The sequence below is a fragment of the Rhipicephalus microplus genome, chromosome 10, assembly GCF_043290135.1.
Source record: "Rhipicephalus microplus isolate Deutch F79 chromosome 10, USDA_Rmic, whole genome shotgun sequence".
Classification (NCBI taxonomy): Eukaryota; Metazoa; Arthropoda; class Arachnida; order Ixodida; family Ixodidae; genus Rhipicephalus; species Rhipicephalus microplus.
The window spans coordinates 5,932,017-5,949,746 of record NC_134709.1 but is presented as its reverse complement, the minus strand read 5'-3'; the positions used below and the strand labels follow the sequence as shown (position 1 = coordinate 5,949,746).

At 47.7% G+C, this 17,730-nt stretch overlaps 1 protein-coding gene across 2 annotated transcripts in view; it reads left to right on the top strand.

The window, feature by feature from the left end:
* The window catches only part of LOC119180756 (UDP-N-acetylglucosamine transporter), a 39,361-nt gene that overhangs the window by 13,746 nt on the left and 7,885 nt on the right, over nt 1–17,730 (top strand). For both annotated transcript variants that reach the window (XM_037431888.2, XM_075874927.1), the window contains exons 5-7: nt 6,100–6,268; nt 8,397–8,515; nt 12,132–12,265. In XM_037431888.2, the coding sequence (XP_037287785.2) occupies nt 6,100–6,268; nt 8,397–8,515; nt 12,132–12,265 (422 nt within the window). The remainder of the gene's footprint in view (nt 1–6,099; nt 6,269–8,396; nt 8,516–12,131; nt 12,266–17,730) is intronic.

The following is a 17,730-nucleotide window of genomic DNA, read 5'->3' as shown; positions in this document are numbered from 1 at the left end:
CTTATTTAGTCGCTCGGTTAAGCCGTTGCTCTGCGGATGGTAGGCAGTCGTCGTTCGATGCCTAGTGTTACTTAGCCGAAAAACTTCATCAATAAGCTGTGCAGTGAACGCTGTTCCTCTGTCGGTTATCACTGTAGATGGAGCACCATGGCGCAGAACAATGTGGCACATGAAGAACTGTGCTACCTCAGAAGCCGTGGCTCGTGGTATCGCCTGTGTCTCAGCGTAGCGGGTCAAATAGTCAGTTGCAACAATGACCCATTTGTTGCCGTAGGATGATAAAGGAAATGGACTGAGAATGTCCATGCCGACTTGGTCAAATGGCTTGTGGGGTGGATCAATTGGCTGAAGTAATCCAGCCGGCTTGCTTGGTGGCGACTTTCGACGCTGGCATTCACGACAGCTTGTAGCGTACTGCTTCACGCTTGCCGAAAGTCCAGGCCAGTAGTACGCCTCACTTACTCTGGCGAGCGTTCGCGAGTAACCTAGATGACCAGATGTGGGCTCGTCATGGCACGTGGAGAGGACTTCGTCCCACATGTCCTTCGGAACGACGAGGAGGTAAGCGCGGCTCGTAGAACGGGCGTTTTTTTTTGTACAGGACATTACCTCAAAGGCAGAAAGACGTCATGACACAAAATAGATGGCGAGGTATAACGGCGCTATGACCCTCCAGATAGTCGATGAGCGGTTGAATCTCTTCATCCTCTCACTGGCGTCTGCTCAAGTCAGATGAGCTAAGGGCGCCCAGGAAACTGTCATCGTCGTCTTCTTCCTGATTGACTAAAGGTATCGGTGCACGCGACAGCGTATTAGCGTCTTCATACTTCCGTCCAGACTTATATACGATGGCAACATCAAATTCCTGTAGACGCAAGCTTCATCGGGCCAGTCGTCCAGAGGGATCACGAATGTTTACCAACCAGCAGAGGGCATGGTGGTCCGTCACCACTTTAAATGGACGACCATAGAGGTACGGGTGAAACTTGGTGATCGCCCACACTACTGCGAGACACTCTTTCTCTGTGGTCGTGTAATTCACCTCGGTACGAGACAGTGAGCGGCTGGCATAGGCAATGACTCGTTCTTTGCCGTGTTGATGCTGGACGAGCACTGCGCCGAGGCCGATGTTACTGGCGTCAGTGTGCACCTCTGTGTCAGCATCATCGTCAAAATGCGCAAGAAGAGGGGCTGACTGCATCCGCTGTCGTAGCTCGGCAAAAGCAGCCTGTTGTTCGGTAGCCCATACAAACGGTGTGTCGTCGCGTGTAAGGCGAGTCAAGGGTTCCGCTATCTTCGAAAACCCTCTAATAAATCGTCGATAGTAGGTGCACAAGCCCAGAAAGCGCCGAACAGTCTTTTTGTCTGTAGGATGCGGAAACGCGGCTACAGTGACAAGTTTGTCGGGGTCGGGTCGGACTCCTTTCGCGTTGACTATATGGCCAAGCAATTTGAGCTCTTCATAACCAAAGTGACACTTCTGCGGTTCGAGTGTAAGATCTGCTGATTGAATAGCCTGTAGCACATTCCTGAGGCGATGAAGATGTTGCTGGAAGGTTTCAGAAAAAACGACAACATCATCAAGGTATACGGGACAAGTTTGCCACTTCAGACCAGTAAGCACAGTGTCCATCATTCGCTGGAAGGTTGCGGGCGCTGAACACAAACCAAAAGGAAGGACTCGAAATTCATACAGGCCATCAGGGGTAACAAAGGCCGTTTTCTCGCGATCTCGCTCGTCGACCTCGATCTGCCAGTACCCGCTTTTTAAATCCAAAGAGGAAAAATAGTGGGCGCGGCGTAATCTGTCTAACGAGTCGTCGATGCGTGGCAGCGGGTACACGTCCTTTTTAGTCACGCTGTTCAGCTTCTGGTAATCGATGCAAAAACGTAGCGTTCCGTCTTTCTGCTTGACTAGGACGACCGGAGAGGACCACGCACTGTTGGAAGGCTCGATGGTGCCGTCGTCAAGCATTTCTCGAACTTGCGTACGAATGGCTTCTCGTTTCTTCGCTGACACACGGTAAGGCTGTTGGTGTACTGGGCAGGCGTCGTCGTAAGTGATGATTCTGTGCCTAGTGATCGAAGTCTGGCGCACCTTAGAGGAAGCAGCGAAGCATGACTTGAATTCAAGCAAGAGTTTTCGCAGTGCTGTCTGGTTTTCTGGTGTGAGGTTAGAATTAATATCGATATTGTTTAGAGACGTATCGGTGGCCTCCACTGCGTCCGACGAGAAGCAGATGGGAACGGTATCTAATTCATCTGCAAACGCTAACAAAGTGCCACGGTAAAGGTGTCGGTGTTCGTTGCTGAAATTTGTAACGAGCAGTTGAGATCGGCCATCACGTAGCTGTATGATACTCCTAGCCACACAAACACCTTGAGTCAGCAGGTGTTCAAAATTACTTTCTGCAATCGCTTCACCATTTCGCAATCCACAGCATGTGACGTCGACAATAACACTGGCTCTTGGAGGAAGCGTTATACTTTCAGCAGAAACACGAAGAATGTCTGCACGTTGTTGGTCGTCCTGCTTGTCGATTGCTCGGTCGGCTGAGAAGGTGATGTGATTCTCTTGAAGGTCAATGACAGCTCCATACTCCTGCAGGAAGTCAACACCAAGAATAACGTCGCGTGAACATTCACGGAGCACAAGAAAACTTGCTACAAAAGTATAACCACAGACCCGAACTCTGCTCGTGCAGGTCCAAGCGGAGAGACGGTGTGGCCACCAGCCGTTCGAATCACAGAGCCATGCCAGGGCGTGATTACCTTCTTTAGTAGTCTGGTCATTTTCCCGCTTAGTATCGAATAGTCAGCCCCGGTATCAACTAAAGCACCTACTGCATAGCCGTCTATCAGCACCGGTATATCCAGAGAAAGCCGCACATATCGCTCAGTCGAATCCACACCCTTTACTGTTAGCATCGACCGGAGGTCTTCAGCACGTCGACTGCCAGCGACCTCGCCTCCAAGGGTCGCTTGCGTTAGTTTTCCCGGCGGGGACTGGGGGACCGTGCGCCAGCATGGCGCTGTGGCGAAGATGAAAAGTGCCTCGGCGACGGTGAGCGCGGCTGCCGTCCAGAAGGCGGTGGCATGCGCTGTTGAGCCAGGTAACCCTCGATGTCCCGGGGTCGCTGGCCATACCGAGGAGGCGCTGAATATACTGAAAAGCCGCGCAGCCCGAGGCGCCGGTATGGACACTGGCGGTACAAATGGTCCGCTTCATCGCAGTGGAAGCACAAAGGTCGGCGATCAGGAGTGCGCCAAACATCAGATTTCCGAGGTGAAGCACGTCTGTCGTCAAGGTAGTGTGCTGGTTGTTCCGCAAGATGCACAGGGTTGGCGTAAACGAGGGGTGGGGGCGTGCGTGTGTTCTCGTAGTACCGTAGAGGCTGCGCCGACTGAAGTGAAACTGTAGGAGGTGCCTGAACAAACAGCGGGGAAGAGGAAGCTGGGCGCTTCAAGGCTTCCGCATAAGTCGCACGGTGGTAGTCAGCCGGGGCGGGTGTGGCGTTATCCAGACTCACAGGGTCACGCAGGGCATGATGCAGCTCGTCCTTGACGATACTTGCAATAGAACTCACCGTAGTTAGTGGTGGTGTGGCAGCCTTTTGCAGCTCCTGGCGTACTATAGAGCGGATAAGGTCGCGCAGACACTCGGCGTTGCTCCCAAAAGTCATGAGAACTTGAGCAGTGGACGTGTTCACTTGCTGCTCATACAGGGTGGATCGATGCATCATCTTTTCCATCGTGACGGCTTCAGACAAAAACTCGGCGACCGTGCTCGGAGGGCTCCGTACAAGGCCAGCGAAAAGCTGCTCCTTAACTCCCCGCATCAGGTGACGCAACTTCTTTTCTTCTGTCATACTTGGATCAGCCCGTCGGAACAGGCGCGTCATATCTTCCACATAGGTCATGACAGTTTCGTTGGGCATCTGGATGCAGGCCTGGATCGCTCGCTCCGCTCGTTCGTGGCGATCAGCACTTCTGTAAGTGTCCAACAGCCAACGACGGAATTCGGGCCACGATGTCATCTGTTCCTAGTGATTCATGTACCAGGTACGTGCTCCATCCTCCAAATAGAAGTACACACGCCGTAGTTTGGCCGCGTCGTTCCAGTCGTTCAAAGCAGCCACGCGTTCGAAGTCGACCAACCAGTCCTCGACGTCTTCGAGCTCGGTGCCATGAAACGGTGTCGGAACCTGTGGACTTTCGAGGGTGTACCGAGTCACCGGGAGTCCCGTTCCTGTTAAAGTGGTTTGAACGGACGTGCTCATCATACTGGTGTGAACTGTAGGGTCAGCTTCGGGTGGCAATCACCTGATCCTGCGGCTTGTCCGATGAACAGGAGTGTGGACTCGCACTGGGCTTGTGGTGCCGCTTCCAGGAGGGGTCTGAAACATCCGTGAGGGGCTACCCAGCACCTCCGCCAATTGTCACGTTGCTCCAGAGGGTGTCGACAAGGTTTATTGATGTCCGAGCAACAGGGCTCTAACCAAGCGCGTCGGTTGCGCTTGTTTGCCAGAGCGGGGGTCCACGCGCACTTCTTTCTTCTCTGTGGTGTGAGCCTTCACCTTGCCAGACGACCCACTACTAGAAGTAGGTGGCAAAATGCTATCATGCAGCCATATATCATGCAGCCATAATGCAGCCATATAGCACAGCCACCTGTAGCGTGTGTTCACGCCAAAGAAAAGACTCAATCCTCTTTTTCTTCAAGTGCCTTGATGATGATATTAAGGGCAGAGCACTTCAAGTAGAACCTCATATAAAAGTGGAAAAAAAAAGGAAAAAGCAAGTGGAAAAATGAAACAGAGAAAAAGGAAGGAAAAAATAGGGACAAATTTCAAAATACGTAGAAGTAAAGACAGAAAAGACTAGAAAATAAAAAATAAAGGAGGAAAGAAAGAGAAAACCAAAGACATAAAACAAAGGCAGCTCAGCTCCGCACTTCCTTCAGGCTTGGCACCACTGGTTCTAAGCTGCCTTGATTTCTTTTGCATGTTTAATAAGCCATGACAATTTCTTAGTTTGTCCAAATTACTACTTAGTCAAATCTCATTAATTTGAACACACTTAATTCGAACTCACGATGATGAGGTCCCGTCAAAGCTGTGGGTATTCCATTGGGCGAAAACGCCCGGTAATTCGAATGCGCAAGCACTTGCGATGGTTCATTTGAACATACCGCGCTCTGAAAAGGCTCTCAGCACCCCGCCCAATCCTGCGGCAGCACTTTTGACACCTCAACATTGCGCGCGAAGAAAAGGAAAAGGAAAGAAAAGGCTGCGGTGGAATGTTTGCTCTCTCTCAATGCCGATCTGCGACGCGCTTGTGCCGCGCTTCTCTCTTTTCCTTCCCTGCTACGTAAAGACCCTTCTCCTTCCAACGCCGCGTGCAAGGCGACAGAGGAAAGAAAAAAGCTGTCGCGAAGTGTGGCTTTCTCTCACATGCCGGCGCCATGGTTTCCCCTTTCCTGTCCCTGCCACATAACCCTGCTCCTTTCAACAAACAGCACGAAGAGAGCAAAAAAAAAAAAAAAAAGCTGCAGTGGAGTGTTGGTTCTCTTTTAAATGCCGATCTGCTTCTCTCAGCGTGGAGACTCTCCTCCTTTCTCGTTACATGCTGGCCACGCTCTGGCTTTGACGCAAAGGGTAGTAGCGGAGATGCAGTCATTGTTATCTTCGTCTTCAGATAGGGCCGGCGCTAGACATTGCCACGCGCAACCTCTCTTGCAAAAAAGAATGCTGAAGCCGAAATAGACATGCTTTGCAAGCTGCGTGCGAATTTGATTGACTCGCTGCAAGGCAAATGTGTGCAGACGCGCATCACCAATTACTTTAAATAATGACGGATGTCCTGCAATTGGAGAATAAATGTAAGTCCTCTGAAATTTCCTCTTCGTGTGTAGGCTCAATGCACATGCGCCACTGCGTGGGGAGCCGTCTGTTTACTTAGCTTTCGGTAATTTGAACTTCCTTTAATACGAACAAATTTTCGGGCCCCTTCGAGTTCGAACTATCGAGATTCGACTGTAATTTGCAGTCAATTTAGCTAAAGTGAAATGTCACAACAGTTTGACATGATACCTTGCAGATGCCAACGGGAAAAGCACCAGAGACTGACTTCAAGCAGGGACCTTACCAGTTTCTGGGCCTCTTGGCTGTACTTGCATCGTGTCTGTCCAGTGGCTTCAGCGGCATCTACTTAGAAAAGCTGCTCAAAGAGATTACATGGTCATTGTGGATACGAAATATCCAACTTGGTGAGACGGTACAGTCATGGTCTGTAATAAATGCTCCTGTTGTTTTGCATCTCTAGCAAATTTTGTTTAATGTGGTGTTACAACACGTTTTGATCACTGTGAGCCAACTCGTGCAAGGAGAAATGAAAACCAGGGGCTTCCAATTTGAATTAGCTATTGTGGATACCGATGCCTTCAAATTATCGGGAGTAGAAATACTCAGGGCTGTGCCAGGGCTGGGGCGTCGGTTCTAACTAACTGCAGGTTTTGAATAACCAAGTTCAAATCAATGAGCTTTTTTGCTATAGTTGTGTCACTCTACTTAATCAGTGTTGCCACTGACTTTTAAAAATTTCACTCATTTGCATTGATGACACTACGCATGAAAGGCATAACTCAGTCGAGATCTAAGTCGAAAACCACCAAAAATTTGCCATGCTTCCATTCATAATTTTGGCGCCAAGGGCCTCTCAAATTTGCTAATTAGGTAATGAGCAGCTACCCTGCACCTAACTCTGCGCTGCTCTGATATGCACTTCTCAGTATTCATTTCGATGCTCCAACTTACGATAAATAAGCAGTTATCGTTCCCTCTCTTGACACAATCTGACCAGGGCCATGTTTTCTTTTGATATCGTCGCTTTCTAATTCGCTCTGCTTTCCTCCCATCTCTGTTAATTGAACTGTTACTAACTAACACAAAACTTTCGGCGTCACATTCTTTTGCTGGAATGTATTGCTGGGAGCCTGTTAGGGGTAACACAGCCCATCGTTTGCTGCAGTGTGTGACCGATAATTAATTAGAGGCTCCTCATTACCAACTAGTCTCAGTTTCAATTTGAGAGAGGCCCGAAAACAAGAGGCCACAGGGTGCAACTATTGCCACCTAACGTGTTCGATGTTCAACCACGTCATCACACAGAACTGGGACGTACTTCCACACGGATCGCATAAAAGAGATCTTTCGAACAAGAAACAAGACAGCACCGTTGCCAAACACGCGTGCCCCGCAGACATGGACTTGAGCAGTCGCCTAGATGTAGTCCGCTGGAGCAAACACAGCAAAACAAAAATGGCAGTTATCACATCATCATATTTAGTTGTAGTGAATGCAGCGTAGTGACATGAGAGAAGTAGGGAAGTCACTGTGCATTTTCGAGGCTCTCAGTATCCCGAAGTGCGGTGTATAGCACGTACACGCAAACCTAAATATTTATGTAAAATACCTTCCAACCTATATTTTCTGTTGATATCTAGGAGATGACTTATGCATTTTCAAAGGAACCGATCACGCAGGCTATCATTTTTGTTCTGTCGCACACTGTATAATTTTTGCTTCTTCTCGAATTCTTTGTTGTTCTGCAGGTTCCTGTTTCATGTGTTATAACTGGCAAAAATAGAGTGGTTGTATTCTTTCTGCCTTAGTGACAATGGTAAATCAAGGGTCATGATTTGAGAATGTGTAATGTACACTAGCCCATTCTTATTTTCTGATGAATTTTTTTTACATAAATAAGCTCTCCGTTAATTTTTGACCATGGTATATTTAAATGAAAGCAGGAGAATGAGCTTCTGAAAAAACATGCACCATTGAATGTGCCTTGTTGAAAGTGCTAGTGTTGTGCACCTTTTTTGTGCTTGTTTTAGCAGATTAAATTTCCACTCGGGCTAGGTGTACAGTTTGAAAAAAGTTAGCAGAAATGATCAAAGGTACAAAATTGTGCCATGCGGTGCTGTCGCTCATTGCCTAGCGCATTCCATTTTACGAAGCAGAGATGTCTGGCAGACTGTCAAAAAGCAGCCCGTCTTGCTGTTGATGGATCCAAAAGCTCATATCTTAAAGAAACGATTGTTCATTGATCAACGAATGCGGCTAAGTGAATGATTTCTTTCTTTTATGTTTTTGCTGGTTTTGCCAGCAACTGTTCCTTTATCTGAAAAAGCTTTTTGTCGAAGTGCTTTCCACTGCTACCTTCGCTTTGAAGAGTGGAATGTGCTGGGCACTTTCGATATTGGCACTTGAGCAAGAACAGCGTCGCATGTGACAGTCTTGCCACTACTGGTACCGGTCACTTGTGCAACTTTTTTTTTCCTTAAGACTGTACTTGCCTTCTTTTATTACATTACCTTTAAACAATTTACCTTGCAGCAATCTTCGGATTCCTCTTAGGAATAGTGGCCATGTTGGTGTCTGATTGGAACCAGCTCTTGGCTGGTGGCTTTTTTCAAGGCTACAATGCCGTAACGTGGATGGTCATTTTACTACAGGTAAAGCTTGTCATTAACATTCAGTAGCATACGGCCAATACGAAGTCTCAGTGACTTCATTCTCTATGCTGGTGGGCAACTGCAGAGTGCTGTTGTTTTTGTAGGATATGTGAACTTTAATAATTATAAATGAAACTGTTGTATGTGTTTTTAGTCTCTCAATGGCAGTCTCTTATCAGGAATGTGATTACCTATGTAGGCAGAAATTGGATGCCGCAGCGGGTTCTGAATACAGTCAATCCCGGATATATGGAACTCGAAGGAGTTCGATAATAGTTTGATATATCAATTAATTAATAATAGTTCGATATATCGATTAGTGTATGTGAAAAATATGCATATTTAAGGCCTAAAATAGAGCACTTCAAGCCGCAGAAATTGTTACAAATGCTAACATAACAATTTGCTTGCAGTATAATAAATAACAAGATGTGAACTGCAAGTACAGCATTTTATTTCGCATGAAAATTGTCTGTAAACGTTTCTTGCTTCTTGCACGCTGTTAAGTTTCAGTCATTCTCAACGTCATTGAAGCTTTTCAAATAAGCAAATTCAGCTCCTTCGGCCACAACAGCGTAGGTTGATGCAGAATGCCGTTGCAAGCTTTTTAGCATGGCATACGGTTGGTTAGCGGTGGCACCGAAAGCGATGGCATATTACACCACACGCGTGTAAACTTTTGCACACCGGCAACGGCAGCTATCATCTCAGCATCGATGCAGTCAGAAACAGCTACGTCGTCATGAAGTCGCTCACTGTCTGAAATGGTGGCTGGAAATGCTGATAAGTTGCAGAATTCACTGAGGCACTGTACGCCGTTGTCAGCGGTCATGACGCACCCGAAGTCGTCACCTGGCCCACAACAAATGTTTACGACGAGGCTTTACTTGATGTTGCTCAAAGCACCAGTCATAACATATCTCTACGTGCGGGTAAACGTTCAGTTCAACTCCCGAATGAGGATTTATCAGGAACGAGACGAGAAGTAAACACATCCACAAGGCGCAAAAGACAATGCCGAGTGCCGAGTAACTGCCGTTGAAATGTTGCCAATATCGATTTCACGTATGGCTTTGCAGCTGGCAGCCTCTGTTTTCAGCTGCTTTGATGTGCAGCCTCTGAGACATGGGTTTTAAAACCGCAAACACTGAATATTCATCATGAGGTTGCACTTCTCGAAGGCCGTGCTTTTTATGCTTGCATGTCATTGTGTGCTTACAAACAAGGAAGGGATTGGGAACATTGCAACGTGATTGCTGAGTGACTTGGCATTTTCATTTTGGTGTCCTAGGCGATGTTTTTTTTTTTTTAACACTATGCCCACACGTGAAGACCTGCAGATCGTCCATCAAAGATACTGGTTTACTCGCAAGTGCTGCTCAATGCACCAGATCAGTGTGATGAAATAACACCACCTTTTTGTCACCTGTGTGCGAAGAGGGATCGGAACTGGTCAGAACATGGCTGAAAATTGAGCAATACTTGCTAGGAAAAATGGTCTTTCTAAGCTTCAGCGCTGCGCAGGGTTCGATGTAGTGGATGTCCCACTGTGTGGGAGTTCAATATACATGTGCACCAGTCCCATACTTTTGCATGGGAAATTCCAGGGGATTTCTAAACTGTTTGCTATAGCCAATAATTTGATATATCCAAGTTTGTTGTATCCAGTATTGACTGTATTGTAATGAGTAATTAATCAGCCTCCCCTGTGTTTGTAGTTAATAGTTTTTTAAAGGAAAGAAGTGGAAATTTTAAGGACTCGTTTTCATTTGTTAGACACAATATTAATTAGAACTATAATGTTGCCAAGGAAAGTATAGGGGATGTTAGTAATAGTGATGTGAATGTGAAAAAAGAAAAGTGAACAAAGGTATAACATACCGCAGGATGCGACCGAGTCTACGACATTTCAATAATGCTCCTGGTGCTCTACCAGCTGAGCTACATGCCTCGTCCACTTTAAGGGGTTATATATGGGCATTGGAACATTTTAGTGTTAGTCATTGTCACCTGTAGCCGGGATGACCATTGCAGTGAGCTCAAATAAATTACTGGCATTGATTCAGAGTTGTTACTCACCTTGCTGCAGTACTGGCAAAGAAAGTTTTTTTGACGTCGCATGAACCTATATACTACAGAAGTTATTTTATAGCATCATGAGTTAGTGTTGGCTCATGAAAAATCGTTTTCATTCAAGAACCAGGGACTTCACAAAAAATTCAAGAAAATCGAGCCATTTTTTAGAGTTAAGGAATTTAATGAGAGTCTCGAGGAGTTCATCTGGTTATGTGCCCGGTGCAATAGTTTGGGTGAAAAGTGAAACGAAAGAAAACAAGTGTTAAGAAAATGCAATTTATTTGGCCATAACAGCATTTCTACAATACCTCAAAGTCATATGCAACTAGTATGTATGACGACATCATCTAATCAAATATTTTTTTTTTCTTTCTAAATGAAATAGTTTAATCACAATGCAGGACACTCACGTAGTTGCAGTCATTCACAACTCTCAGGGGCCTTTTGTGAGTGTCAGCCGAATTGAATTGAGTTTCAAATCATTGTATGCTTCATGTACGCATGGATATAAGTTTGCCAGATGGGGTATATAAACCTTTCAGCAGCAGTGGCTACGTTTACGAGCACTACTTGATTAGGTCATTTGGGTCAACTTGTGGCCTAAAGAGAGCAAGGCACAATGCTTGTTAGATGAGTGAAATCATAGCCGATATGTCTCGGTTTGACTGTAGTGTGCTGCGTACGAGTGTAGCTGATAACCTTGGTAAAAGCACTGTGATGTATCAAGGTTCCTGCGACTTGACGCGTTCCAGAACCAATGTCAAAAGTAATGCTTTCCTTTTCTCAAGATGAATGCTACCAAAAACTGATTGCACACACACTTGGCGCTTATTCTTTTTATGTCAAAGTGAAGATGACAGACTGCTGGGTAATGAGATATTTGATTCCATGCTAACTATGATTACTTACTGAAGCTTCCACATAACAGGTTACCTCACTTTCTTTCTCAGAATGTAATATTGATTGCTTTGCAATTATGGTATGTGAAATCGACAGACACATTCATAGCCAGTGCATAATAATTTTTCACTGGAAGGTAATAATTATTTGGGGAGAGGGGAAGCTGAGTTACCAACTAGCCCAACATCAAGTTCTTCTAGTTTTCATTCTTTTGTTTCTTTTCTTTTTCATTTTTAACTAAATTTTACATGCCTAAACCAACACTATGAACGTCGCCCACTAACTATGCTTTTGAGGCAGTGTTATTGTTTGTCAATTACTCTTAACTAATTTCAGAATTACTTGTGTAAATGTACATACGTTCTCCAGTATTTCTATTTTGAATGTGCTTTGTTAAATATGTCCATATTATTAGTATTTTCTTTTTGTATAACTTTTTTTCATTTGCATTGTTGGTTTGAATTGTTTGAAAACCTATTTTGCGTTTGTCATCTTATTGCCACAGTGAATCTGGGGACGAGGTGTATTTTCAAGCTGTTTCATGCAGCTTTTCCTTGTCCCAATTGCTTACTGTAAACCTGTATGTGGTAAGCAAACTCAATTCAATTTTCTGACAGTTCACTGTGTTCACTTGTAACAGACATTTGGTGGCTTGGTCGTGTCGCTGGCTGTGCGCTATGCCGACAGCATTCTCAAGGGATTTGCAACGTCCATCTCAATAGTGCTGTCGACGTTATGCTCATATTACCTGTTGGGAGACCTTCTACCCACTCGGTAAGCTTCATCTCCTTGGTGTTGCATGCTCAGTCAACACGAAGTCTCATAGAAATAATGTACTAGGGTTGTTCAGATAAAGAGCTATGAAACAACAATGTGTATAATATATACACTCAAACTCATTACACTCAAAACTCGATATTGCCACCCTTGATAAACGAGCCACTGTGGCTCATACGCGTTTTTGGCCACGAAGAAGAAGAGAACATCTTCGTTGCTCTGGTTCAAGTGAACTCCTGGCTGCGGGTCTTGTTTTGTTCGTGACATTACTGGTGGAGACGCTGGGTACGTGTACTTCGGCTGTGTCGGCCATCGTGGAGACAGCTACATCTCCCAGAGCAAGAATCAGCCGCCGCCTGCGTGGGTTACCCCCTGAATTTGGTCCCTTGGCATCGACACCCAGAAAGATGGCAACTGCGATGACAAGCCAGGCGGTCCAAACCAGCGATGGCCATGATTCGCTTCTCGCCCATGTTCTCCACGTGCCACAGACACCAAAGCCGTTCCATGGAGACATCTTCGAGGATGTTGATGACTGGCTAGACCACTTTGAACGGGTTGCCAGCATCAACGAATGGGACGATGTTCGCAAGCTGCGCCGAGTTTATTTCTACTTGGAGGATTCTGCGAAGACGTGGTACGAGAACCACGAGGGCTCCTTTGCAACATGGCAAGAGTTCAGCGGACAGCTCCGTGACGCCTATCGCAACACCGAAAGGAAGGAGAGGGCCGAATAAGCTATATAAGCTATATCCAGCAGAAACCAACGGCCGAACGAACGTGTATCCATGTTTGTCGAGGACATGCTTCGACTCTTCAAGCGCGCGGACCCTGCCATGCCTGAGGAAAAGAAGGTTCGCCATTTAATGCGCGGAGTAAAAGAACAGCTTTTCGCTGGGCTCGTGCGCAATCCACCGACGACAGTCGCCCAGTTCATCAGTGAGGCAGCTACGATGGAACGTACGCTGCAGCAGCGGTCGTCACAATACGAACGCCAGATCCCGGCCACCACATGCTCTATCGGCTCTGACAGCGAGAGACAGACCCTCGCAGACTTCATTCGAAGTATCGTTCGGGACGAATTGCGACAGCTGCAGGCAGTGGGATCCCATCCACCCGTGTCAGCCCTCGCGGATGTAATCAGACAAGAAGTCCGGCAGGCCGTCACACCCCTAGCCCCAATCGCACCGCCGATTCCCGAGGCCCCAGTCCTGACATACGCAGCGGCATTGCGATCCCCTGCGCCACCGGCTACAGATACTGCTATGCGGCCAAGGTACCAGGCTATGCAGCCATTTCACGACACTGCTTCAAGCCCACCTCTCGGCTCAAGGTTTTCGAGCTCACCCACCTATCCGCCGTCCATCTCAAGACAAAGTGGTAGCAAGGCAAGCACGTGGCGTACCTCGGATAACCGTCCGCTCTGCTATCACTGTGGCGAAGCGGGTCACGTATACCGGAACTGTCAATACCGACAACTAGGTCTCCGCGGCTTCCACCCTGATGCTCGATGCCCGCGCTACGGTGAGCGCCCCCGCGAAATTGAAGCCTATCTCTCGGGCCAACGTACTCCTTCGACTATTCGGCACCACCAGTCGAGATCACCATCACCTCGCCGGTCCACGTCACCCAGTTTGCCCTCATCGTCTTCCGCTCCTTTCAGGAGCCGGTCACCAAGTCCCCGCAGGGGAAACTAGGAACGGCGACTTCTGAGGGTGAAGTCGCGGCCCGGCGAACTGTAAAAGACCCTCCTTCGACGCAACGACCAGACGAGGGCGATTCCGGTTTTGCAGTGTCTTCCGACAGCAAAAAGATTGTTTCTGCCGAAATTGCCGTCTTCGTCGACAATCATGCTGTTAACGCCCTCGTCGATACCGGTGCCGACTATTCCGTAATGAGCGCAACACTGGCATCTGAACTGAGGAAGGTTATGACGCCTTGGCAAGGACCTCAGTTGCGCACGGCAGGTGGCCATCTGGTGACGCCTACTGGTATGTGCACGGCACGCATTCGAATACGTACGTCAACATTTGCGGGCTCTTTCCTCGTATTGCGCGTGTGCTCTCGACCAGTCATTCTAGGAATGGACTTCCTTCGTGGATACGGCGCCGTCATCGACCTCCGTGAATTACTTGTGTCGTTCGAGGATCCTTTTTGCGCTGCAACTGACAGTATGCAATTCCGGAAAAGAGCGCTCCGTGTTACCGACGATTCTCTGACTCTCCCACCTCGAAGCAGCCTCTTTGTCAAAGTAGAATTGGGACAGGACTTGTCTGACGCGGTAATTGCAGAGGCCAATATGTCTCTCCTTATTTCACAACAAATCTGTGTTGCCCGAGGAATCATTCAGCCTAGCAATAGGCATGCTCACCTGCTGGTCACGAACTTCAGCGACGAATATCGCCACCTAACGAGACACACTGCCATTGCATATTGTGAAGAACTTGCCGATGCCGATGGTCCATCTACGTTAGCTTCATTTTCATCGAATGGCCACCCTGACGAGGCCTTCGTGAGCACTCTCGACGTAAACGAGAGACTACCTTCGGCTCAACGAGAAAGCCTTTTGCGTATACTCGGCTCATTTCAAGACTGCTTTGCCACTACGTCAAGGGTTAAACAGACACCACTTGCTCAACATCGTATCATCACGGAACCTACTGAGAGACCCATCCGACAACATGCCTATAGGGTGTCGCAAAAAGAGCAAGATGCTATACGTGACCAAGTCCAGCAAATGCTTCAGGACGACGTCATTCAGCCATCGACCAGTCCCTGGGCTTCGCCAGTTGTGCTAGTAAAGAAGAAGGATGGTACGTTGCGTTTTTGCGTTGATTACCGTAAACTGAACAAGGTCACCAAGAAGGACGTTTATCCTCTACCCCGGATAGATGACTCGTTGGACCGTATACGCAACGCTAAATATTTTTCCTCCATGGATTTGCGTAGCGGCTACTGGCAAATCGCAGTGGACGAGCGCGACCGCGAAAAGACGGCGTTTATTACTCCGGACGTTCTGTACGAGTTTAAAGTGTTGCCTTTCGGTCTGTGCTCAGCGCCAGCTACTTTTCAAAGAATGATGGATACGGTTCTCACGGGGCTCAAATGGCAATCATGCCTTGTTTACCTTGATGACGTCGTGGTCTTTGCAGACACGTTTGAACAACACGTCCAACGCCTTTATGCAGTTCTTCAGGCAATTAGAACAGCGGGGTTGTCTCTCAAACCCGACAAATGTCATTTTGGATATGAAGAACTCAAGTTCCTTGGTCACGTTGTGAGCCATGCTGGCATCCGCCCAGATCCCGAGAAAACCCACGCCGTTGCCACCTTTCCCGTGCCCACAAATAAGCGCGACCTACGCCGTTTTCTGGGGCTCTGTGCGTATTACAGGCGCTTTGTCAAAAACTTCTCGAAGATTGCTGAACCCCTCAACAAGCTTACAAAAGACGGTGTCTCGTTTGTTTGGGGTCCCGATCAGTGCCATGCGTTCGACACCCTCCGAAACCTCCTCCAGGCTCCGCCTGTACAAGGTCATTTTGACGAAAGCGCTGACACGGAATTACACACTGACGCCAGCAACGTTGGACTAGGAGCGGTATTAGTTCAGTGGCAAAATGGCATAGAGCGCGTGATCGCTTATGCGAGCAGAACGTTATCCCCAGCGGAAAAAAACTATTCTGCAACCGAAAAGGAATGCCTCGCTGTTGTCTGGGCCATAACAAAATTCCGCCCATACTTGTATGGCCGCCCATTCAGGGTAGTTAGCGACCACCATTCCCTTTGTTGGCTCGCGAATCTCAAAGATCCCTCAGGTCCTCTAGCACGATGGAGCCTTCGGCTACAAGATTTCGATGTCACCATCGTCCACAAATCTGGGCGGAAACACACCGACGCCGACTGTCTCTCACGTGCACCGGTCGAAAATGCCAACACTGACCTTGAAGACGACGACACTTTTCTTTCTGCCGTATCAGCGACCAGCTTAGCGGAGCAACAGCGTCATGACTCGGAGCTCATCCCGCTCATTGACTACCTGGAAGGACGCAATTCCCACCTTCCCCGAAACTTTGCGCGCTCACTATCTTCCTTTTGTTTCCGTGATAGAGTGCTTTATAAAAAGAACTTTCATCCTACACAAGCTATGTATCTGCTTGTTGTGCCAACTACACTTCGTGGTGACATTTTACGTGCGTGTCACGATGAGCCATCATCCGGACACCTAGGCTATACGCGCACGCTGCAACGGATTCAACGCTCCTACTACTGGCCACGTCTCGCGAAGACTGTGAAGCACTACGTTCGCACATGTCGCGACTGTCAGCGACGTAAGATTCCACCTTTACGACCAGCGGGACTACTGCACCCAATTGGCCCACCAAAGGCGCCCTTTCATCAGATTGGCATGGACTTGCTGGGGTCATTCCCCACGTCTTCGTCTGGAAACCGGTGGATTGTCGTCGCTACAGACTACTTAACACGCTACTGTGAAACCTAGGCACTTCCAAAAGCCACCGCAGCAGATGTCGCCCAATTTTTTGTTAACAGTATCGTCTTACGTCACGGTGCTCCAGCTGTCGTCATAACTGATCGTGGGACAGCTTTCACCGCAGAGATGCTGCAGGAAGTCTTGCGATTAAGTGGCACGGAACATCGTAAAACAACGGCTTACCACCCGCAAACAAATGGGCTGAATGAACGACTCAATAAGACAATTGCAGACATGCTGTCAATGTATGTGGACATCGATCACAAGAACTGGGACACCATACTTCCCTACGTAACTTTTGCGTATAACACTGCTGTTCAAGAAAGTACCGGTTTCACGCCTTTTCGCTTAGTCCACGGTCGTGACGTCACGACGATGCTCGACGCCATGCTCCTGCCCGACAACTTAGGAATATACCACACGGATGCCGCCAAATTCGCGCAGTGCGCAGAAGAGGCCCGTCAACTTGCTCGTCACCGCATTCAACGTCACCAAACCGCAGACGCGCCCCGCTACAATCTTCGCCACCGTGAAGTTATTTTTAAGCCAGGTGATGAAGTCTGGGTGTGGACCCCTATCCGACAGCGTGGACGTTCCGAAAAGCTTCTTCGCCGCTACTTCGGCCTTTACAAGGTTGTGCGACGTCTCAGTGACGTCACTTACGAGGTTCTCCCACAAGGCAATTCGAGACGTTCCCGTTTCACCCCGCAAACTGAAGTCATTCACGTTTCACGTCTCAAACCATACTTTTCGCGCTGTGAATCGCCAGAGAGTGACTGACTTTATTAGTAACTTCGCGTCTTTCTTTTTGTTTCGTCCTTTCCTTACATTTTTCCTATTTTTCTTATTTCTCTAACTTTTGTCCCCACAACCAATTACGTTATTCCGCCTTACGCCATTCATTTTGCTCGCATGCTAATTTTCATCTAATTTTTTTTCTTTTTTTTGCCTTCATGTATAGCATCGAGACGAT